At 38.3% G+C, this 24,085-nt stretch overlaps 1 protein-coding gene across 2 annotated transcripts in view; it reads left to right on the top strand.

Annotated features, from left to right (window-relative positions):
- Positions 1 to 385: 385 nt before the first annotated feature.
- Positions 386 to 24,085, top strand: part of mtmr14 (myotubularin related protein 14) — a 28,697-nt gene continuing 4,997 nt past the window's right edge. Inside the window, exons 1-18 of one of the 2 annotated variants that reach the window (XM_062997393.1) lie at positions 386 to 1,185; positions 2,554 to 2,702; positions 3,691 to 3,799; positions 5,804 to 5,879; positions 8,600 to 8,660; positions 9,716 to 9,838; positions 10,038 to 10,111; positions 10,964 to 11,034; positions 11,206 to 11,280; positions 12,176 to 12,242; positions 12,547 to 12,632; positions 13,352 to 13,428; positions 14,493 to 14,529; positions 14,626 to 14,696; positions 14,962 to 15,020; positions 16,258 to 16,387; positions 16,976 to 17,152; positions 18,847 to 19,005. In XM_062997393.1, the coding sequence (XP_062853463.1) occupies positions 1,069 to 1,185; positions 2,554 to 2,702; positions 3,691 to 3,799; positions 5,804 to 5,879; positions 8,600 to 8,660; positions 9,716 to 9,838; positions 10,038 to 10,111; positions 10,964 to 11,034; positions 11,206 to 11,280; positions 12,176 to 12,242; positions 12,547 to 12,632; positions 13,352 to 13,428; positions 14,493 to 14,529; positions 14,626 to 14,696; positions 14,962 to 15,020; positions 16,258 to 16,387; positions 16,976 to 17,152; positions 18,847 to 19,005 (1,718 nt within the window). In that variant the 5' untranslated portion in view covers positions 386 to 1,068. The remainder of the gene's footprint in view (positions 1,186 to 2,553; positions 2,703 to 3,690; positions 3,800 to 5,803; positions 5,880 to 8,599; positions 8,661 to 9,715; positions 9,839 to 10,037; positions 10,112 to 10,963; positions 11,035 to 11,205; positions 11,281 to 12,175; positions 12,243 to 12,546; positions 12,633 to 13,351; positions 13,429 to 14,492; positions 14,530 to 14,625; positions 14,697 to 14,961; positions 15,021 to 16,257; positions 16,388 to 16,975; positions 17,153 to 18,846; positions 19,006 to 24,085) is intronic. The other variant, XM_062997394.1, reaches the window with a different exon arrangement.

Here is a 24,085-nt window from a genome sequence, read left to right as displayed (position 1 = left end):
TATGGTTAATTTTCCAGTTAATAAAACTATTTAAGTCAATCCAAAAGACTAAACAAAATGTGCAGTCCCAAAATAGGTGAATAAGGGACTCTTCATATTTGTGACAAAATGAACATATAGTATTTATATCGTTTTTAAATTTAGCAACAGCTGTGCAGAATCCTTAGAGATACTTTCCTTACCTTATCTGTAATAAAAAAATTACTTTAGTAAAAGTCATGTTGTTTTCCAATCAACATTCTACTCAGTCTACCTATGGAACACGTCACAGTGTGGGGGTTTGATCGACAGCTTGACGTCAGTATTATGAAGCTCTGATCACGTGGTCGCTTCAGTTTCCTGTTTACTACTTGCTGCTTCTCCAGCTCGGCACTCTGGTTGCAACGCTCGTCACGACCGTATTTTTAATGAAGAGCGGAATATTGCTTTAATGATCGACTTTTTCGCTTCAATGATAACAGAATTATTGTAACATGGCCTGAATGGACTCGGTTCATTTTGTTTTCATTGTAAAATGAAGACGTGACATTGAGCAGTGTTTGTAGGCCGAGGGAGTCCTGAGGATTTCCTAAAGGAAGTGTGCAGTTCAATGCGGGATTTCTGGGGGTGCGTTCGCTGTGACTGCTGGGTTTGTGTAAGTACAGGTTTGGAAAATATGAACGCGAATAGTTGGCGAGAAGTCTTATGTTCTGGTGAAGCTTCTGTCTTTTACTCTGAGTGGACACACTTGTTAGTTTAAGTATTTTCGCTCGTCCTAATATATCATTAGAAACACTTCAGTTGTTAGCATCGCAGCTTCGTGTTTTACTAAGTATCGGGGAGAAACGCAGGTTAACTAGCCTCTGTACGGCTAGTTAATGCACCAGTAGCGCAGACCGGGTTCAGATCACCGGTACCCTGAACTCACGGCGTCTCCCCGGCTCCGGCCCCCTGAAGCGGGCGGTGAGGAAGAAGCTGGCCGGTAAGGCATGGCCTGGTGGAGGCTCTCGGGCTCACGGAGCGGCGCTGTTTGAAGGAGGCCGAGTTCGCATCGAGCACCAGGCTGCTGCGGCGGGTCTTGGAGCGATTATGGAGACCGTGAGCCTGAGCGCTTCTGGAAGCAGTGCGCGCAAAAGCGAGGAGATCGCGGATCTGATCGAGCTGTTTTCAAAGACGCAGTACAGAGCCAATGAGGTTACACCACGGGTAAGAACCCATTTAGATCATCTCCTGACACACTTGATCCCATCAGTCACAAGTGTTTTCGCACACCCAGTATGAATCACATGATGAACAGCTAGCAATGAGTAAACATGTCTTGTTTAGGTACTGTAGTATTCAGCTGCAGCCCACACCAAGCCTTAGAACATGTAAACATATAAACAGTAGAGGTGTAAGGCTGGGCATGGAAAATGCTGTGGTCATAATGTTTGTTTTTAGATCTTATTGCATAGATCTTTAAAAAACACTGTGGTGTACAATTCACGTTTTATTATATCTAAATAATCCCTATGTACACAGTACTCGAAAACTCTCTGATACTGACATCCTATAATAACCCTGACATTTTCAAGTTATAATATCAAATATTAAATACACTACATGGCTAAAAGTTATCTAAACTAATAGTGAGGTTCTTGGAGATTCCATTTCAAAACCATGGGCATTAATATGGACTCAACCCCCCTTGGTGTTTATTTATTTATTTATTATTTTATTTTTTTTAAATGCATTTTCTCCCCTTTTTCTCCCCCTTTAGCACGTCCAATTGCCCAATTGCATCACTCTTCCTCTCCGCCTATGCCGATCCCTGCTCTGAACGAGGAGATCGAAGCTAACCCACGCCCCCTCCGACACGTGGGCAGCAAGCCGTATGCATCTCATCACCCACACATTGACGAGTGTTGTGCCACCTAGCGTTGTGTACGGAGAGACACACCCTAAGAGCACTTTTTCCTCATCTCTGTGTAGGCGCCTCTAATCGGGCAGCAGAGGTCGTAATTGCACCAGTCTGACAGAGAGACCCATATCCGGCTTAGTCCCGCCCATCTGAACAACAGGCCAATCGTTGCTCATGTAGCCGCTCAGCCTCAGCCGGCAAGGCAGAGCTGAGATTCGATACGATGTATTCGAGATCCCAGCTCTGGTTGCAGCGTGTGTTTTTACCGCTGCGCCACCTGAGCGGCCCCCTTGGTGTTTATAACAGTCTTCATTATTCTCAAAATACTTTTCTCAAAACAAGAGTCTGTTTGTTACCATTCAGTTAAAAGAGCATTTGTAAGGTCAGGCACTAATGTTTGCCATGGAACTAGTCAAACCATTTTTGATGGTTGGCATGACAGTGTAATTCTATTTTAGATATTATGCCTGACTCTAGTTTTTTGTATTGGTGTAAATAAGGCAAATTTAACTCAAAACTTTAAGATTAGTGTATTTTAATCACACAGTTCACAATTTATTTTCATTCTTTCTCTCACACATTTATAGACACAATTTAAATGTGTAGCATTTCTACGTAGCTAAAATAGAGAAGTGATGCTGTGTACTATTTTAAATGTCTCACTTCGTTTTCAGGTGGAGAGAATAGAGAAGCGATGCCTGGAACTGTTTGGTCGTGACTACAAGTACAGTGTGATCCAGAACAGCAGTGGAGAAGTTTGTGGTCATTACCCGCGCCACATTGTCTACCTGGAATATGAATGCACTGAGCCCAATAAGGAGAGGTAACAGAACCACTGTCTCAGGATCTCGCTGTTAATATGTAACTAGTGTGTACACAGACTTCAAACACAGCCATTATCAGCAGCTCTCGTCCTCGTCATGTTTTGCTTTGGTGTTCGTTCAAGTGGTTTGACAAACAGATAGAAAACATACTCAGGGTTCTTTAACTTTGCAGCATAGAAATGCTGACAGAATAAAAAAAAAAAAGTGGAATAATACTTTCCCGTTTCCAGTATTATAATGTTTGCTGTGGATTTCAGCTCTGGACAAAATGCTTTTTATCTGACACATTTAGCAAAAAGATAAGCTGTGTGCTTTGGAACTATTCACTTTGATCAAACAGTAGTTCCTAGACAGTCACCAGGACTTTAGAACAGGAGGTTGATTGGTCACAGTTGTGTATTAATTTCATATTTTGTACTTGTCTCACTATGCATTTACATTTATGGTGCCTATTTTTATCTGATATCTTAAAAGATACATTTGCTGTAGTAATAAAACCAGGTGCAGGTTGGTGTTTTGAACTAAATAAAGAAACCTTTGTATGGCAGGATCAAAATTTGGCAATGGTTAATCATTAATCGACAAGCTATTAGTGTCCTATCAAAATATAAATCATGTCGCTTACTTTAACAAATCTTTGGGCTTTATTTAATGACAAATAGCTGAACTTGTCCAGCATTCTGAATGTAATATAAAACAAGCTTGGTAGTGCAATTATTATAAAATAATAAGCAGATATCTACCTTTATATAGGGACATTAGGCACAATTTTATTTTAATAAACAGATAATGTTGCACATATCCACATGTTCATATAAAACATGGAATCAGGCCCCTTACTGATTCCACCATTCATAATTTAAACAATGCAAACGCTAATTTTTCATGTACATGAATTTTAATTGATTGTATTCTTCTCTCATCTTTTGCTTTTGGTGTGATCTTTGTGGTAAACAAATTGGAATCCCATTTTCCTTCTCTGTCTAGTTTTGAGAGTACTGTGCAGATCAACAGGCTGCAGGATCTAGTAAACCGCAGTAAAATGGCCAGATGCAGGGGGAGATTCGTCTGTCCAGTTATCCTCTACAATGGCAAGGTATCTTACTTTTCTCAAAAGAAGTACCATTCATTCATATACATTAAAAGCATTTAGCTGATGCTGTTATCCAGAGTGACTAACAATTTCAAACAAATACTTTGCAAGCGTTTAAGGTTTAGGGCCTTGCTCAGAGGCCCAACAGTGGAGTTTGGCGATAGTGGGGATTAAACTGTCAACCTTCTAATTAGAGATGGGACGATCGATCGGCTATGAATCGGTATCGGCCGATTTTTAATCAAAATATGCTATCGGTGATCGGCGATATTTCCTAAAAGTAGCCGATCCGATCGTGTGATATATAAAAGATCACGTTAAGTTAACAGCTCAGTGGATTGATCCAGACTTTGAGCTACGACGCGCCAACCATCACATCACCATTCATCAACCATCGTACAGAAACCACAGTGAAAGCTCTTCATGACCTAAAATAACATCATTAACGTTGTGCATCATACATACGATGTAATTTTGCTGATTGTAATATTTACTTTAAAAAGATAATTCAACCCGGTCACATCTGAGTCGATTCTATCAGCACGTTATATAAACTCCTGGTTCACTTTGGTCAATCGTGAGCGGTTCTTACTTGTGATGTAGATGAGAACAGAAAACGTTACAGAGCCAATCAGAGGCAAAAGTTTATTCATTACCAAATTCGTTAGTTCAGGATCATCTGCTAAACTTTTAGGGTAATCAGAACTTTTAGCTCCACAGACGGAACGAGTCTGACTCGGTGACCGCTCTGTGGTAATAGCGGTTCAATTAAGCTTTTTAATTAAGCTTTTTAATGTAAGAAAGTCACACAAAATGTTCTGTAGTAGCTGGTGTTTATTTAAAACCACAGCATTTATTAATAACAGTAAAAACGGAGAGAGAAACTTACGCGTCACATTCGACTCCTGAATCAGAATCATTTAAAGCGACACTGTGAACAAAGCGTTTTTTTTAAAGAAACACACACACGCTGTTGCTTTCGGTTTATTTTCACTGTGAGGCTCTTTTTAAGTTTTTTTCAGACTAAACTGGATAACATTAAACCTGTGTGTGTGTGTGTGGTCAGTTAGACTAATAAGATATGTCTCCTGTGGGTGAAAAAAATAATTGTTTGGTTACTTTATTATTTACTGCTGATTTTGCGCTAAAAATTGCATGTCACCCCCCCCCTCGATCGAAATCGACTATCGTCCGATTGCCCTGAAAGGAGATCGGAGATCGCAATCGGTGCCAAAAACCCCGATCGTCCCATCTCTACTTCTAATTATTAGTTTAGTACCTTAACCACTGATCTACCACTTCTGGAGTGTCTGGAGAATTGACATGTTGAAACTGATGTTGCCATGAATATCTATATAGTCTATAAAAACATGATGTAATGGTGATCTAGGTTTGTTCTTTCATGATTTTAATATTCTAATATAGTTCAGTGCATTTACTTCTCATCTAACTTCCTTTCCCTCCAACTAGCAATATTAATGTTATTATTAATAAATTATAATATAATATTTCAAATGCTCCATGTCACCTTTACCTGTATACAGTAGCATTAGCAACAGCTGGGCGATTTTTGGTTTTTCCTGCTTTGGTTGTTGTGGTGGTTAATTTTGATTAGCCCTGTTTAAGTTTTTTTTTTAATGTTTTTAATGGTAGATATACTTTTTGTATTGTCTCACTTCAGTGGCAGTTCTTTTTGACTAGTCAATGATTTTCTTACCTATATGGCCCGTTTTGGTACACTTAGTCCCTGTTCAAAAAGGCTAACCAAACAATTACAAAATGTTAGATCATGGATTTAAAAGGAACATTACTGTACATTGTCAGCAAAGTCTTTATAGTCTTCCAGGTTGGGAAAGGGGTGAGGGAAAAACACCTAACTAATGAAGGCCTTGATCATTATTACTTAGCCTAGACGTAATTATCAGGGTCTTTTATGCTGTATTTTGTTTCAAGCTGTCAAGCTGAATGTCATTTGGTCATATTTGTTTTATTTGTGCTTTTTTGTAGCATGTGTGTCGGTCGTCTACACTGGCAGGTTGGGGGGAACTGTATGGACGCACTGGTTACAACTACATCTTCTCTGGTACGTCTCAACACACTCAGTCTTTTGTTATTTTTATGATTTCTGTACTGCTGCACTTGACCTTCATTTAATGGATAATTGTTAACAATATACACACACTTATAATGGATGAGGATGTCAGGGATGTCTTAGAATTTCACTGATTTCTGCAACTGTTGTTTTGTGACTGAATGTTTGGAAACAGACATTGAACAGCTGGAATGCAGTCAAGCATGCTTTTAATTGTCGTGGGCTTGGATGCTGCCATGTTAGAATAAATTTGTGCTTTAAATTCATCTGAACTCAACTTTGTTGGTTACATGAACAAAGAAAAAACCTAGTGAAGAAGAGGTTATGGTTAGGTTTTACCACACTCTCTCTTTGGACCCAGAGATATGTGTAAAAGCAGACTTTAAGTTCGGAGGGGGTCCAGGGTAGCGAACTCTGATCTGACTAAACACAAGGAATCCTAAGTTTACTTCTTGTGAGAAGTGTGATTGGCAGATGATAAAAAACATAGAAAGTCATTTTACCTTCTGTTTATGTTTAAGTTTTACTTAATTGATAGGTAACATGACGCTGTGTTGAGCAGATTCACCTCTGAGGCCATGTGTAACATAGACAGTCTGTTTCCGTAGGACTGTAAGACCTTTGATGCCTGTGAAGAAAGAAAGGAAGTAAACACCAGCAGCCCCAAATCAGAGACATTGATATTTTTAGATGCAAGTTCACAGCTCTGACTAAAAAGCTTCACCTGAACTGTTGATGAGTAGAAGGTGTAGCTGGGAAGCATTTCGCTTATTTCCCTTTCCTGCACATTAGACATGGCATTAAAGAGTTGCATAGGTGATACCATGGCTCACTGAGTAGCACTCTCACCTCAAAGCAGGAACGTTCTGAGTTCAGTTCCCAGGTGGAGTGGTCTAGGTTCTTTCTGTGTAGAGTTAGCATGTTCTCCAAGTGTCTGTGTGGGTTTCCTCCCGCAGTGTAAAGACATGCAAGTTAGGTGAATTGTAGGCATGGCACTATCAAGTTTTATTCTCCTATCACCAGTGTATCCCTTTGGACCAGCTGTACAAAAGCTTTAATATACCTACTGCATCTCAGTTCATGATTAGCATGTTTAGGTAGTGCTTGGAATTAACTGTTTGCTGATCTGGTTTTGCTCACTATGTTTATGTTCATTTTACTGTTCATTGTTACTGCCATGTTTGCTACATCACACTTTTCAATCAGTATAAAAATAAAATAAAGACTTGTTGAAAAAGATGAAAGGTAGTATTTTTTAATGGGACTTAGTGAGCTGTAGCACAGCATAAAATATCTAAATAAATACAGTCATGAGCTTGTCAATTATTGGTTGAAAGAAATTTGCATTTTTAAACTAAATATTAGGTGTAGGGATGTCCTGATCCGATCTCAAAGATAGGAATCGGGGCCAATCAAGGCATTTTTTAACTGATCGGTATCGGCTTTACTAAAGCCGATCCTAATCCCAATCCTTTGTTTTATGTCAGCATGTCCGCTGTGTGGAAATGCTTTAAATTGGAAAGTGAAACAAGTCCAACAGTGAAGTGTAATGTCTGCAATGCGAGCGTTTCACGACGTGGTAGGAGCAAAGCTGCGTTCATTACTGTAGAATTTTACTATTTATATGGTGTGTGAGTCAAGGATCACACCGGTTTATAAAACAATAACTTCTAATCCGAGTATAAAAACTTCAGGACCATAACATACAGCTTTTACGAGTTTACGTGTTACAAGACTGAACGACATCTCAGTATCAAGCACTCTGATTGGCTTAGTTATGTAACCGAGCGTCGTAGTGATGCACTCGCTTAATAAAGAAATAAATACACGGTATATTCACAAATTGTCGGGAGCAGAACACTTTATTAACTTCTTCTGTTACGGTACCGAATAGTGGACAGCTAGAGTCATCGCGTTAGCCAAGCACGCTGTTCCATGCACTGTGGAAGCCCCAAAGGGTCAAAACACACTCACTTCACGTAGAAACGTCCATCAAACCTTTGTCACCATACAACCACAGAAAAGTTTGTTACAGTTACATCACGGCAGGCAATTTTTTTCCTACAGCACTGCAGAGCTATTCAGTTGTACTGACCTATTGTTCATGTCAACATGTACATTGGATTAATTTGAATAACTGTAATGTACAGTATTATCTAGTTCTTATCTAGACAATATCTAAAAAATACAAGTATCGGTTTGAGACTCGGTATCGGATCGGGATCAAAATTAAAGATCGGGATCGGGAACAAGACAGCTGTTACATACGTTTGTTTTCTAAGTGTATGTAAACTTTAGCCTTGACCTGTGTATTGTGCATCCTTTGTAAAACATAGAATCAGGTATTAAGGGCATGTCGCTCCAGTAAGAGCTACAAGTTCTGGGGGCTCAAATCCAGGGCTGGGCTCTCAAATACAGCCATTGGAGACGCATACAGAGTGCCGGTCCCAAGCCAGGATAAATAGGAGGGTTGCATCCGGAAAGGCATCCATCAGAATTACTGCAGAATTAGAGCAGCTGAAAGAAATCATTCATCAGTTATGAATGTCCAGATATATCCATTATATTAAAGAGTGTAAGGAAACCACATGATCGCTTACATTGTGAGACGAGAGTTTTGGAATAGAGAAGTGAAACGACTGTGCAAATCAGTCACAAGATTTATGCTGTTGTGGAGTTTTAACCTTTTTGTTCTGTACTTTTTTTCTTAGGGGGTTCTGATGACACATGGGCAGAATCAGAAGAAGTACTAGATGATGATACTGCAGTCCGGTACAAACCTTTTAAATACAGACTTTTTAAATTATGAAGATACATTATGAAAATTAAGTGATTTTGTTATTAATGGTAAGTTAGTGATTAGAAAATGTATGTATGTATAATGTGTATGATGTGTATTTGGAACAATCCTTTCCTTTAATGGTTCTGAGTGTAATGTTTTGGATGGCAGTTCAAACACTGACTGAATGACTGTACATTTCAACTGTCAGGTGTTGTGACGTAGGACTTCCCCTGTGACACAGGTCTATTTTGATCAGTGGTTTTCTGCTGTTCAGCACATACATGCTATACAATTTTTGCTTGCCTCATACCTGATGTTTTACATCGTATACCTATCGGACGCCCATCTTATGCAACCCTATCTATTTTACACCGGCCTGGGACCGGCACTGACAATGCATTGAGCCAAACATCCAGCTGACAGCAACACTGAAATTCAAACCCTAGTTCTCAGCGCTAGTGAGAGCATGATTTTGCCAAATGTGTCTGTGTAGATGCTCCAGCTGATAGCACCACTGAAATTCAAACCCCAGATCTCACTGCTAGTGGAATAGTGTGATTTTGCCAAATGTGTCTTTATAGACACCCAGCCAGCTAATAGCACTACTGAAATTTAAACCCAAGATCTCATGCACTAGTGGGATAGAGTGATTTAGCCAAACGTGTCTACACAGACACCCATCCAGCGGATAGCATCATGGAAATTCAAACCCAAGATCTCAGCGCTAGTGAGAGCATGATTTTGCCAAACGTGTCTGTGTAGATGCCCATCCAGCTGATAGCATCACTGAAATTTAAACCCAAGATCTCAGCGCTAGTGGGATAGCATGATTTAGCCAGCTGTGTCTGTGTAGACACCCATCGAGCTAATAGCACTACTGAAATTACTGAAAGCACTAGTGTGATAGAGTGATTTAACCAAATGTGTCTACACAGACACCCATCTGGCTGATAGCACCACTAAAATTCAAACCTGATTTGCCACTGCACCACTCAAACACCCAGTGAACTCTTTAACCTTTTTTGTGCTCCTTGTCTCTGTGTAGAAATGGAGATTCTCAGCTGTTTGATAAGGTGAGAGGTTCAGACATCAAGCTGCTGAAGTATCTGTCTGTGCGCTACATCTGTGATCTGATGGTGGAAAACAAGAAAGTCAAGTTTGGGCTGAAGTAAGTGAATTTTTTAAGCAAATTCAAGTGACCTCGCTTTGTTGCTTTCTTATTGGTCTCATTGGTCACTTTCACACCTGGGTCAAAAAGCAACTAGTGTGTGTCTGCGTATGTCGCTGTTTTTCTTACAGAACGTATTTATGTATTTACCAGAATTTTATTCAGTTCTGTTTTCTTTCCTGTTTTTTTACTCCCTCAGCGTCACTTCTTCTGAGAAGGTGGACAAAGCCCAGCGCTATGCAGATTTCACTTTGCTCTCTGTGCCTTACCCAGGTAAATGTAAAACCTTAAGAAGCGTATAAAGTTCATAGTACTGTAGTGACAGTAAAGACACAAAAACACAATCACAGCTGATCAAATGCTGAGAAATAAAAGTACTAGTTTTTAGAGGGTGATTTATCATACATTAGAAAAAATACATTAAAAAACATTGCAATAGAAGGTACAAATGCACTGCTGTTAAAATAGATGTTGCACAGCAACAGGGGATCTAAAGACCTGGCTATGATCTCACCTTTTGGTGTTTTCGCTAAGGAGTTTTGCAAATTTTTTATATGCCTCAGGGGTTTTGACTGGCTGTTCAGTTTCCTCCCACCTCCAAACTACATGCAAGAAGTACAATGTGATAGTACCCTGTCCAGGGTGTGTTTTTGCATCAGGTTCGGAGTTTCTGGGTGGTGCAGGACCCATCGGAATACTGGCAGCTATAAGTACTTGTGAAAAATAAACGAATACTTGCTACTATTAGTAGTAGTAATAGTAGTAGTATAATTAATAGTAATAATGATCATGGTTTCAGAGTGCTTGGGTGGGCAAATTATGCTAGACCACTACTGTTGGAATCTAGAGTTTGAATTCCTAGCAGTGCTATCAGCCGCTTAGGCATGTACATACAGACATATAGTTTGAGGAAGACCCGTGATTGATTGTCATCCTGTTTGTGGGGTGTTACTGCATCTGTGGTAAAACATGACAATGATTAAAATGAAAGGAAACCAATAGGTTGCAGTTTCTATTCCTATTTGTGGGTATATTAATGTCTGGATTGTGAAAATCTGATTATATAAGATCACTTGTGACTCAAGCTATAGCATTTCTTGAGTTGTAATTTTTCATTGCATACAGGTTGTGAGTTCTTTAAAGACTACAAAGACAGAGACTACACAGCAGAAGGGCTAGTCTTCAACTGGAATCAGGTAGAGTTTATGCACTCCAGGTTTGGTTATCAACACACTTACACATCTCTGGCTAAGTAAATATTAACAGCATATGGAAAAGTTGAGTTCCAATAGCTGTAGGAGCTTTAAAGCATTGACACACACATTTGTCCATCGTCTTCAGCCCTGTATTAAATTTTTTTTCATCAGGACTTTGTGGACGCTCCCTTGACAATCCCTGCGTGTTTCACCAAGAACCTGAACATTGACTGGAGTGCATATCAGGTGAACACACTTTCATTACACCCTTAAACACCCCCAAAACGGTTGGCTGGTTAATGATTGGATACAATTGGATACAAGAAATCTCTTGGTGCCATCTGCTGGAATAATTTAAAACCACAGATTATTTGATGACTACGTGGTCAAAAGTATGTAAACAGCACAACTTGTGAATTTGGCTATTTCACCTGAGAGTATTGCTAACAATTCTATTCACTTCAGTATAGAGCCATGGAATCTCAATGGACAAACATCAGTAAATAAATAATCCTATGAGGGCTCTGTGACTTTCACTATGGCACAGCTAAAAAATAGATCAATTTGAAAAAGTTCCACCCTGCCAGAGGTACCAGAGAGCAGCGGCTTTGTAACTGTAAAACAATTTCATAGACTGAGACCACAGGTTTCTGAAACATGTAAAAGTCATCTACAGTAGTGTTAATTGCAACACTCACTCACTTTTCTTAACCGCTTATCCAATCAGGGTCATGGGGGGTGCTGGAGCCTATCTCAGCTTTTCAATGGGCGCAAGGCACACAGTAACACCCTGGGCAGGGCAGGCACACACACACACACCCATTTACCTATAGGGCAAATCAGTGTCCCCAACGGGACCTTCTTGCTGTGAGACGACAGTGCTACCCACCGAGCCATTGTGCCACCCCGTTAATTGCTAAAATGTTTTTAAGTGTGTGTTCTGATTGTTCACTCACTGAAATTTTTTTTTTAATGATAGCAATTTCAAATCATATATGTCCCATGAAATTACTGAGACTTTTACTCTCTTTTAAAATATCTGGTAATGAACCCTGTTTTTAACCTTTGTGAAATGTTGTGCATGTGAGACGTGTAAATCAAAGGAAGTATTGTTAATCCAGTTCTATTTTGTTTTCATCAGTCATGGGACCTGGTGCAACAGACCCAGAATTATCTGAAGCTGCTTCTTCACATCATCAACAGTGATGGTATTTATGCTTTAATATTCACCATATTGTAACCAAGCGCTTCTCCATTTTGAAGTCTGTTGAGATGTAGATAGGATTTTATTGCTTAATACCACATTTACATTTACGACAGTTAGCAGATACTTTTATCCAAGCAATTAAAGTCTAAGCGATTGAGGGTTAGGGGCGAAAGCGAACTATACCATGTTTTTTTAAACAATCATGGGCAAAGGTCCAGAGGACACTTTTTGACTTAGTGTGATTGACTTATTTTTAATGTAAGATTGTACAGTGTGTAATACAGAGTGTGTGGTGTGTGTTACAGATGAAAGTGGTCTTCTGGTGCACTGTATATCAGGATGGGACAGAACTCCACTTTTTGTCTCACTCATTAGACTTTCACTGTGGGCTGTGAGTATCTAGTTTTCTATTTTCATCTAGTTTTCCTTATCATCTCTGCTTTTGTTCTGACAAGGGTCCTCTTTTTTTTTGCACAGTTTTGCCAATTTTACATGCAAGTTATGTTATACACAGAGAAGCCAAAACTTGTCTTTAAATTGGCTATACATGGACTTCACAAGACATCTGAAGGAGCTCTGTGGAGCCTGGTGCCAGAACATTACCGTCTGGTCCCTCCACTTCTGCATGTTATGAGGTGGGAGGTGGACTGCCTACAATGTGTCTCTTCTGCAGATAACCCGGCCGTCCACATGATTTTCGAGAAAACAAGATTTATTTATTTTTTAAAAGCAGTTGAATTTCTTCCATTGCTCTGATGCCTGTGTGCTCATTGTTGGTGCTTTAGATGGTGGATTGGAGTTGGTATGGGCTCCTGTGAATACACAGTCCCATACACAGGGGTTTTATTCCCTGTGTGCTTTTTCATATTCACCTCATCACCAGGATTAAAATGGCTGGCAATTTGAGCCACGGTAGCCCTTTTTTGGTGTGTGTGTGAGTGACTGTCGGTTGGTACTCTCATTGGTGATTTGTGAGCACCCCATTGCTTTTTTGGAGATCTTTCAACCTAGTTCAACGAGCTGAACTTTTTGGTGGTGGGGGGAGAGACATTTGCCCCCTATTGTTTTGGCTCTGTACATTCAGTGCTTAACTGTGTGATTTCCATTTAGGATGGTGCTGTTCATGCAAGTCTGGAGCCAGCTGAGATTCTGTACCTGACTATTGCTTATGACTGGTTTCTTTTTGGGTAAGCTCCCTACTCATGCTCATTTATATGACACAATAATATAATAAGGCTAACAACAGGGATAGACATGTAAACATGTAGCAACTATTAGTAAACATAAATAAACTTGGGGTTTAGAGATACAAAACATGAAAGCATACATAATACATTTTAACATTACTGACCATGAGTGGCAGGTAGTAGCGCATGACTGTGCCCTGTGCACAAAGCAAGCTCTATAAAGACATGAGGAAATGATTGGTTTAAAGAAACTCCAGTGGCCTACACAGAGCCCTGACCTCAGCCCCAATGAACAGCTTTGGAATGAACTGAAACCACATTTTAAGGCAACATCTGTGGGCACAAATTCCCAAAGACATACTTCAAAGTTTTGTGAGAAGCCTTCTTAGAGAAGTGGCTGTTTTTATAGCGGAGAAGATCACATATTGGCCACTCTATTTTACTACCATTTGAGCAAGCTCATGGTCAGATGTCCAAATACTGCTCCGGGTTAAGAATGTTTACAAACTGTGCTAAAGTTAAATTAATTCAATTTGCCAATATCAGAGCCACTATTTTGTGATTTTACATTGTGTGGTTGGAAAAAAAAAAGAATACAATCTACCCCTGACTGTAGAATTTAAAGCAGTGCACAGAATATGGAAAATAAGATGCTCTTATGAGTCCTTTGTTTGCTAGACTTAACAGCCAATCAGAACTTTCATCCTTTTCCAATGTAACAATGAATTGCTCCAGACAAGGTCCAATTAGTGCCAATGGAGCAGACAATCCATTATTGGTCTGATGGTCAACTCTGTCTATCCTGGCATTTAAAGGAATGAGAGCTCTTAAAATCAGTCTCCACGATCAGTCTGTGTATTGATTTTTCCCCCTTAAACCTTCAGCTGCGCTTACAGAGTTCAGTTTTTTGGACCACAATTGGTGTAGGAGTGCTGTTAGTCTTCCCGAAATACTGCCGCTGGGCCTGAATGATTTATGTAATATTGTTATGTGCATTCTTCTGCTTTTAGACTAGTTTCCTTTATAATATTTTCTGTTATATCTACTATTTTATTACTTTACAGTCACATGCTGCCTGATCGTCTCTCTAAAGGAGAGGAAGTGAGTTTGAATGTTTATTCACATACTTTTGTAGAATTATATATCAGTTTATAAGAAGTAATCTAATTATATTTATTGTTTTGATGTTTGTGGCAGATTTTCTTTTTTTGCTTCAATTTTTTGAAGCACATTGTCTCTGAGAATTTCTCAGTTGTTAGGAAGCAAAGGTGAGTATTTTCTTGTATTAATAAATACTGTACAATATTACATGTGTATAGAAACTGTCTGTGTAACATAATATCCCATAGAATAAATACTTACTTTTGTGCTATAGAAGCCACCATGTCTCGAATGAGTATTTACTATTCTTCTTTGTATGCCAGCTTTATCATTTATGCTCGTATAATTTTCTGAATTCCATCCTGTTTGTCATCTCTCTTTAAGTCCATGTGATTCAAATCTCTTTGTCCTCTGTCTCTACTGCTCATTCAGGAGGAAAAACTCTCAGTTTAAGGACACTGATTTCACAGTGGATGACCTCTGCCAGCTTAGTAAGTCTGAATCTATTTAGTCAGTTTCCAGTGCGTAGCTTTTGGTATAGTTCAGTGATTCTCTGTAAGCTGGGATAAAGCAGGATTCTGAATATATTGGTGTAAAATTTAGAAACATTTAGAAAATTTAGAAACACAGAAAATTTAGGATGTCAGTAATTATTTTACTTGAGTAATACATGACAGCCAAAATAATGTCAAAGGACAATGCTAATTGGTAAATTTTTACATATGTAGTATATAATCTGATTGAATTAAAACCTTGTGCGTTTACCTCATTGGTGCAGTTGGAAACAAAGCACTTGCAAATGGCCAGTGATTTATCTAACCTTTTACCTCTGCTCCTTCCCACACTCTTATCAGCAATTAATTTAGTTTTTAAATTTGGTCTTTTAACAAATGTATGTGTTTTTTAACCAACCATAATGTCTAGCATTTCACCGTTCATCTTTCACAGATCTCACAATTCTGCTAAGAAGTTAACTTCTCCTAATGGCTTCTTAATCCTTCTCTAATTTTTTTTATCCTTTAAGAATAGTGTTAAGGTGTTTGAAAAAATATTGGTAATTAATAATAATGATCAAAAAGACAAGGTTTAACATGAAGACACAATGATTTTTACTGTTTTAAATGTAATGTAGAGTCTAGAACTGTCAATCATTTCTACAATGCTTACTCGAGCTACATTATCCCTCGTTTCAGTAGGTGGGCCATGATATTCTACATTTACATATTTATTTTTATCCTATTAAAATGACTTAAATCTAATAAATGTTTTAAATAATGGTACATTTTCCTTACACAAGTAAATTTGTAAATACAAAACATACTTTTTCTTGCTGTTACATTTGGCCATGTTTTGCTTGTCAATGACTCAGTTTTCTATTAGGCATATAGTGCATCACTTAGGTTTTAGGGCTTTATTATATTATACATAAGGTAAAAATGACATTTAGTGTACTGAAATTGCCCCTATTTGACCCATTGTAGAGGGTTTCCAATCACTGCCCATTTCCATGTGTCTCTTAGCAAATGAAATCTTGTATAAAGCAAAACAAAAGTAAGCTAATGGTGAGGGAGCACTGTTTTAAATAGATTTAATGGTGGGTGTTGAAGACCTTTGTGACCAACAGGATGCAAGGAAGAGTACAACAGATTCTGACATAAAACTAGATTTGACTTCCTATAGACTATTGCAAATGTAGTCACTAAGTGTGTTTTGTTATTATGCTTTCAGAATCCAGAGACAGAGGTAGTACGACCAGCCTGAGTAGTGATTTCTCTCTCATTACTGAGGACACAGCTGCTCCCTCCAGCCTGCCTGCTGAGCCAGTGGACCTTATCACCGGGCCTCTGTCCTTCACTGGGTATTAACCAATAATTCATTTCCATGATGCACTAAAATTAAAGCTTTTTTCCTTCCTTACACATGCCAATTTACCTGCGTATTAACCACTGATTTATTTAGTTGGCACTGCTTAAAAGGGCACTACAGAGTCTAAATTGCAGTCAGACTTACATGACATTTACCAGGTCAAGACCTAGCACATATGCACAGAAATACTGGGCTGGTCATACGCGCTGCAGACACAGGGAAGGCTATATGGGATATAGCCTCACTAACAATGCAATAATAATTTGTTCCAGCATGTTCTAGCATGTTGCTTCATGCGTGTTACAGCTCCTACATCGAAATCTACCATTTAGATTTCGAAAGAAACATCCATAGAAACCATTTGTTGTTAATGTCTGAGTGTTTACTTGTGTTATGAAGTGAACTGCTGTAGTGTTAAACGGATTGGTTTTTAAAACCTGTGGTTAGAATTTCTATAATTTTGGTTTCATTCATTCATTAGTTATGCGAAGACTTTATTTAGAAGTGTATCTTTTTTGTCAGGTGTTGCTCTGGATGAGTAGATGCTTAAACGCTGCTTATATGCATTTGTTTTTTACAGAAGGAAAGCTATGACCTCGTCTCCTCAGACTGTGCTTTGGAACCGGGCAATCCCAATTGAGGAGCGTCTACCTCATCCAGTCTTGGAGGGCAAATCCTCAAGTTCCTCATCCTCCAATCAATCAGAACAGGGCTTTATCCGTACAGGCAGCAGCCCTCTGGCTGTTCCTGGGAGAAGGTGAGTTGAACGAAATGTGTCTGCAGAGATACAAATAAAGGAGTGTTAATTGAGTGTAACCTCTTAAAACAAGTGGTATTGTAGGGGTAAAAATATGTTAATTTAAAAAAGTTAAATTAGGTGTATTAAGCATATGTGCTGTTGTATGCAAATGTTTCAGCAACTTTGCTACAGTAACATAATTAGTGTTTTAAAGCATAGTTACTTTTTGATCGGGGGAAAAAATATAAAAATACAACAGTTAGCAATTCTTATACGTCAGTACATTTCTTTCTGGATTATATTATACATTGCAGCTGCTTTTGGTAAGCAGTTATTACTATTTCTCTTCTTGTTTTAGAAATATTTACCCACTCCTCTATGCAAAATATCTAGTTCTGGGAAATTCTTGGGCTTTCTTATATTAACAGCATGATTAATATGTATTTCCACATTTTCAGTAATGTTCTTCTTAAGGTATGCTTTAGCTTTCCTTTCCTAAAGTGTGTCTTATGACACTGTTGTAGATACCAGTGGTTGTCTTCGTTTATTGATCAGTATATGACCAGCTTATTCTAGAAGTTTTTTCTTAGTTTCCTTAAACTGCCATTTCTGTATGCCATTTGCACATACTGTAACCACAATCACAATTGAAGGATCGTGTTATTTCTATGAGCGCTTGCTGCAGAAGTGCTTTTTTTCTGGCTAGGATTCCATTTACTGTTATGGCTTAGATTAAACACAGGCCAGTAATGTCATTGCTCTGGCTGTTTAACTTCAGCACTTTTTAATTAAATTTTTGTTGCCACAGCTGGTAGCCCGTATAGAGTTATGTGCAGTTTTATGGTTTGGAAATTGCAAAAAAAAAAAAAAAAATTAATTAAGTAAGTTTCAGGACTGTTTTTCTTTATTATCCAGAAGCAAGTTATTTATGATTGCTCATTAATCAGTGCCTGTTTGATTTCACGTTATGGCTTAGTTGTTGAGGGCGATGTATGACGATATAATTCAAAAGAGACATTATGGTGTGGTGGGAAGAAACACCAGGGCTTTGAGTGCCGTGATGTAAAATGACCTGAATACTGCAGTAACCACTGCAGGCAAACAGGCTTTAATTTATGTGCAGCAGACATTTTTATAGATGTGTGTTCGTTACATGATAGTGATATTGTAAAGCCTGAATGGTGTGTTTATCAGTGACCGATTGCATTGTGCTGACTGACATGTTTGCTTAACCACTGACTAATGTTAATCAGTTATTTTGCTCATGGGAAATAATCCATCAAAATACCAAATACCATCAAAAACAGATTGCGTTTTAATTTGTGTGCATGCATACGTTCTTATTCTGACACTAATTGTTCCAACAATAATGCGTATATCAATTCATACCTTTGACTTACCTTAATGTGGAGCCCTTTCACTGTTCTCTCAGCCTTACTAGTGCTTTAACATTCATATTTACTCCTTTTTTTTTTACCTTTTTGATTCTTTTAATTACTAATTTGTCTATATTTTCTGCTCTGTCTTTGGGCCTTTTTTTTTTTTTACTTGATTTGCCTTATGTCTCACATTTCTTAACAATTTATGTGACTGATGTAATTGCAAGTGAGGCTTTCTCTCTCTCTCTCTCTCTCTCTCTCTCTCTCTCTCTCTCTCTCTCTCTCTCTCTCTCTCTCTCTTTGTCTTGTCTCTTTCTGTCCCTCTTTTTTCAGGTCCCTTGTAGAGTATGCTCGTTCGGGCTCCTCTATCTCTACAGAATATGGTAGCTGGCAGATCGTCTCAGGCTGTGGAAGCATCCACGATGGGGCTCCTCTTCCTATAGAGTCTCCACTGCCCTTCAGCTTTCAGGATGAGGGGCCCAACGGCCGCATGTGAGTCTCACATGCTTCCTCTTTCCCACTTTACTTTTGATCACTCCTTTTGTCTTTTTCTTTGCTTTACCCAGCTTTGTTTTAGTTTTTTACCCAGCAGCACAGGGCTGAGCCAGTGAGAGGGCTATTGCAATTGGAATTTGATTTGTATGTTTGTGTATGCTGTATTTTGTTGTATTTAGTTGTTTTTTTTTAATCTGTAACAGTATACAATAGGGAAACATCCTCCTTTTTTATTATGTAATATTCCTCCAGTGCATAGATACATTTCTCTATATTTCAGACTTTGCAGCAAAGTGCTTCTATAATTAATTGTTTTGTCTAAACACCCCCCCAGCATTCCCCTCCCAATTTTCTTTCCAAATCTAGTCGTATCCAATTACTCGATCATAATTCACCTCTACTGCTGCAGACTTCCACTTCCAACTGATCACAACCATTACACGCTCCCTCCAGCACGTGTGCAGTACCAACCGCATTTTTTTATCTACGCAAGGCGGGTACTTATGGGGATCCATTTTGTGCATGGAGATCTCCCCGTCCTCTGTCTTACTATGCAGGCACAACACAATTGCAGCAGTTATGAGGAAATTTTGTTCAGCCATAGGGCGGCACAGTGGCTAAGTGGGTAGCACTGTTGCCTCACAGCAAGAAGGTCCTGGGTTCGATCCTCAGATGGGGCGGTCCGGGTCCTTTCTGTGTGGAGTTTGGAAGACATTAATTGTCCAAGACTGTGTTCGAACTTCTGAACTGATGAACCTTGTGTGGTGAGTGACTGCCGTTCTTGTCATGAATGCAATCAAAGTGTAAAACGTGACGTTAAAATCTTAATCCCCCTTACAGACAAACAGCTGGTCATATGTCTGTGTAAGCGCCCAGCCAGCTGATAGCAGAGCTGAGAAACTCCAGAGCTTGAGATCTCGGCACTGGTGGACTAGCATATTTTACCACTGTGTCACCCTTGCAGTTTTTCAAGTATTTCTTTGTTTATGCTTGAAAATATAGATTTTTGGTTATATTTTCAAGTATGAAGTCAACAGCCATTATTTGTGTAAATAAGTATATTAAACAACAAAAAGTGGATTAGAGAGGGCAGCATTTCTCCCAGACTGTCCCACATTTATTTCTTTTGTTTTTCAGAGCACTTTTTGTGCTCATTTAGGCAGGCAAATTGAGTGTGTCATCTCGGCAGTGCATCTACTGTGAGCAATTAACATTCAGAATAGAGCTTTGGCCTGAATGTTTATGAAGTAATGCACCCAATAATTTCTATACAAAATGCAAAGCAGCTCTACTCTATAATCATGATATTCATACAGATAAAAACACTCATTTTATGTTACATTTGCAGGGTTAGAATGTACTTAAGACAGCAGTCAATATACTTGCTAAAGCCCCACATAGAGCTCAAGCTCATGGGGCTTCTCATGGATAAAGTTGGCTGCGTTCGAGGCAGGGAAGGTCGTATGGGGTTTCTCTTAATTGCCCTACAAAATGCGAGCTCAAGGTCTGGTCGAGGTATCATCAAGAGTGGTGGGAGCTTACATGGTCCTTACGCATTACAGCTCTCTGTAAGGATCCACTGCTGACTGGTATAAAGAAGCGGCTGGGGAATTCCCAAGTGTTGAAAATGGCAGATGTTAGTCTGCGGCACTCCTTGGCCAACACGGGTGGTGCAGGAAGAAGGAGATTGCAATACAGTATTAGTGAAAATCACTAAATTGGGAGAAAAAAAGTGCCTCCCTAAAGCAAGTTATTAACACTGATGACTTAATTTCATTATCATTAGTTATCACTCTGTTGTCCTGGCTAGTGTCGCTGTGGGATTAGTTTCACCAGAATAACTGGGCGTAATGCATGAAAACACATCAGACAGGAGGCCATGTATCATGCCAGTATGTAGACACCTAACTGGATAACTGCACTGCTGGGGATTTGAACTCTAAATCCCAGCGATAATGGACTAGCACAGTTTACCACTGCGCTGCCAGAGCGCCCTAATAATTATGCTGATAATAATAGTGTGGATTATAATATTCAGCTTTATTTTGTGCTTGTAGGATTGTTGATCTGAAGGCACTGTATTGCATATTTTTTATTGATGCATTGTAATGATTACCATAGTAGTATGTGTTTTGTGGAGATAAACACCATGAGGTCTTTAAATTCAAGAACGATCTTTAGGAGCAATCTTCTAAACTCTGGATTTCCCAAAACCTTCTCTACAACAATGGTACAATATATAGCCAACTTATGTGAACACTTTACCTGACTGACTTTAGATGCTAAAAGGTGTATAAGTTAATTAATATGAAGTAAAGAACATTCTCGCAAATTAGTGCGAACAGCTTGGGGAAGGTTTCTTGTTTTAGCATGAATGTGCCTCTATGACTAAAACAAGTCTTATAGACCTGGATGATAGTTTGGTCAGTCTGGTGTGGCGGAACTTTAGTGGTCTGCACAGAGCCCCAATACCAGTTGTCAGTGCCTGATCTCAGAAATCCTTTTTTCTTGGACAGAATGTACAGAAATTTTCATTAACATGCTCAAAAGCCTTCTCCGAGCTTGTTATAAATGCAACTTTTATGTTAATGCAGATGGTTTTGCAATGGGATGCACAACAAGCTCATGGTCATGTGTGCAGATACTGTATGTATATAGTTTATTTTGCATAGGCATGTAATTTAATTTTGAGTGATGTGTGTGTAGAAAGAAAGTGGCTACAGTGGTTAGTAGAAAAAAAAGCACTACATAAATGTTTGACCCAACTGTGGGTACTTTTTACTGTTACTGTCTTTATTGTCCCACAATTATGACCTGTTGGCATAATGTCAGAACTGTTTTCTGTTTTCATGTTTTGCTTTATTATTATTCTTTTACTCTACACTATATGGCCAACTGTATTGAAACATCTGCTAATTACTGAGTTCCGGTGTTTCAGCCACACCCATTTTTTTTTTTTTTTTTTTTTTTTTTTTTTTTTTAATTATATTTTCTTTATGCATTTTCTGTCCTTTGTCCCCCTTTTTAGCGCGTCCAATTTGCCCCATTGCATCATGCTTCCTCTCCACCAATGCCGATCCCTGCTAAGTCACGCCCTTTCCGACACATGGGCAGCATGCCGTATGCATCTTATCACCTACACTTTGACGAGTGAGGGCAGCTCAACATTGTGTATGGAGAGACACACCCTGACAGCACTCTTTTTTTTCTCATCTCTGTGCAGGCGCCATTAATCAGCCAGCAGAGGCCGTAATTGCACCAGTCATGAAAGAGAGACCCCATCCGGCTTAGTCCCGCCCATATCTGAACAACATGCCAATCGTTGTTCATGTGGCCGCTCAGCCTTAGCCGGCAGGCAGAGCTGAGATTCGATACGATGTATTCGAGATCCCGGCTCTGGTTCCAGCATGTGTTTTTACCGCTGCGCCACCTGAGCGACCTACACCCATTGTTAAGAGGTGTTCAATATCAGTGATATAAACCATATACTTTTAATACTCTGGCAGCAGTTTAGAAAAGACCCTTTTATGTTCTAGCACTGGGGTCACCAACCTTTTCGAGACCGAGAGCTACTTCAAGGCTACTGAATAATGCGAAGGGCTACTTGGTGATACAAACTTCCTGAATAACATAAAGTTGCATGGTTAACCTTTAATGATATTATTATTATTATTATTATTATTATTATCAATATTCATATATATGAAGAGACTATCTGATCATATGTTAATGTTAATGATTCCTCAGAATAATTATTAACGATTTACCATGGTAGGAAACATATATTTCAACATGTAACATTATTTATCTCTATTAATCTAAATCTGTCAGAGCTATCACATCTTTGATATTTTTGTAAATATCTGTTTTGTACAACAGTTTTGTATGAATGAGCACATATGTAGCATTTTGATCAAAATCACACTTTTTTTTTTTTTTTTTTACAAATGATCACACTTATTATGGATTTACTGATCTTTATTATATTTTAATATAAAATAAATATAAAAGGATTTTTTTAAAAACAAGGTTTGTAGGAGGTAAGGGACATTAATTTTGTATATAAAAATAGTTTAACATTAATTCATGAAATTATACAAGATTTTAATAGATTTATTTATTTGCACAATAAATTATTATAAAATAAATATAAAAAATAATTTAAAGACAAGGTTTTTAGTAGGTGAGGAACATTGATTGTATATAAAAATGCTAAAAAAAAAAAAATTATTGAGATCTTTATAGATTTATTCATCTTTTGACAATTTTCCATACTTTATTGATACTTTAAAATTAATGGAAAGTAAAACGTTATTTTGAAAAAATATGGTTTGTAGTATTTAATGTGTTTGTATAAAAATAGTTTGACATCAATCCATCAAATCATTACAAGATAATGGATTTATTTGTATATAAGTGCAGAGTAAACGTCTCCTATGTTTTTCTGTTAGTTTGCTGACGGTCCCTAACTCATTAGATGAAGTGGGAGCTTGATCAGCGGTTTCATTATAACCTTACAGTAAATAAATACATGTAATCCTAAAATTACCATAAAATAATTTTTGTAGTATGTTGCCTACTTTTATCTGTGTAAGAAATCATAAATAAAGTGAGTGTTAGGTGTTTTTTCAACCATTTATAAAGATCGAAATGATCGAATGTCAAACGAATGTTAAATATTAAACTTTATCGCAGTCAGATACCGTCCTGTTTATACTTATCACCTTTACAACATTTTAGAACAAATCATGTTTATTATCAGTTATGTACGATTTTTTTAAAAATCTGCGATGTACAGGAAAGTTTCTGTAACACCTACTGAAGTGTCTCTCCACATTCCTCCCAATCATTGTGAAAATATTAAGTTTTTTTCGCTTTTCTTGTGGTTTTTTTATTATTATTTTTTCATGGTAAAACCCGCATCTCGCTCCGTATCGTAGCTGCGCATGCGCTCGCTTGTCTCAGCGTTATGCGCACGTTTTAAAACTCCGCACCCAGACAAGATCAGAGCTCACATAAACATCAGTTTTGTTTTTTAAATTTTATATTCAGTATTGTCATTTTCAAATCTACATCA

Source organism: Trichomycterus rosablanca, chromosome 6 (assembly GCF_030014385.1).
Source record: "Trichomycterus rosablanca isolate fTriRos1 chromosome 6, fTriRos1.hap1, whole genome shotgun sequence".
NCBI lineage: Eukaryota > Metazoa > Chordata > Actinopteri > Siluriformes > Trichomycteridae > Trichomycterus > Trichomycterus rosablanca.
This window is presented reverse-complemented; position numbering and strand designations above follow the sequence as displayed.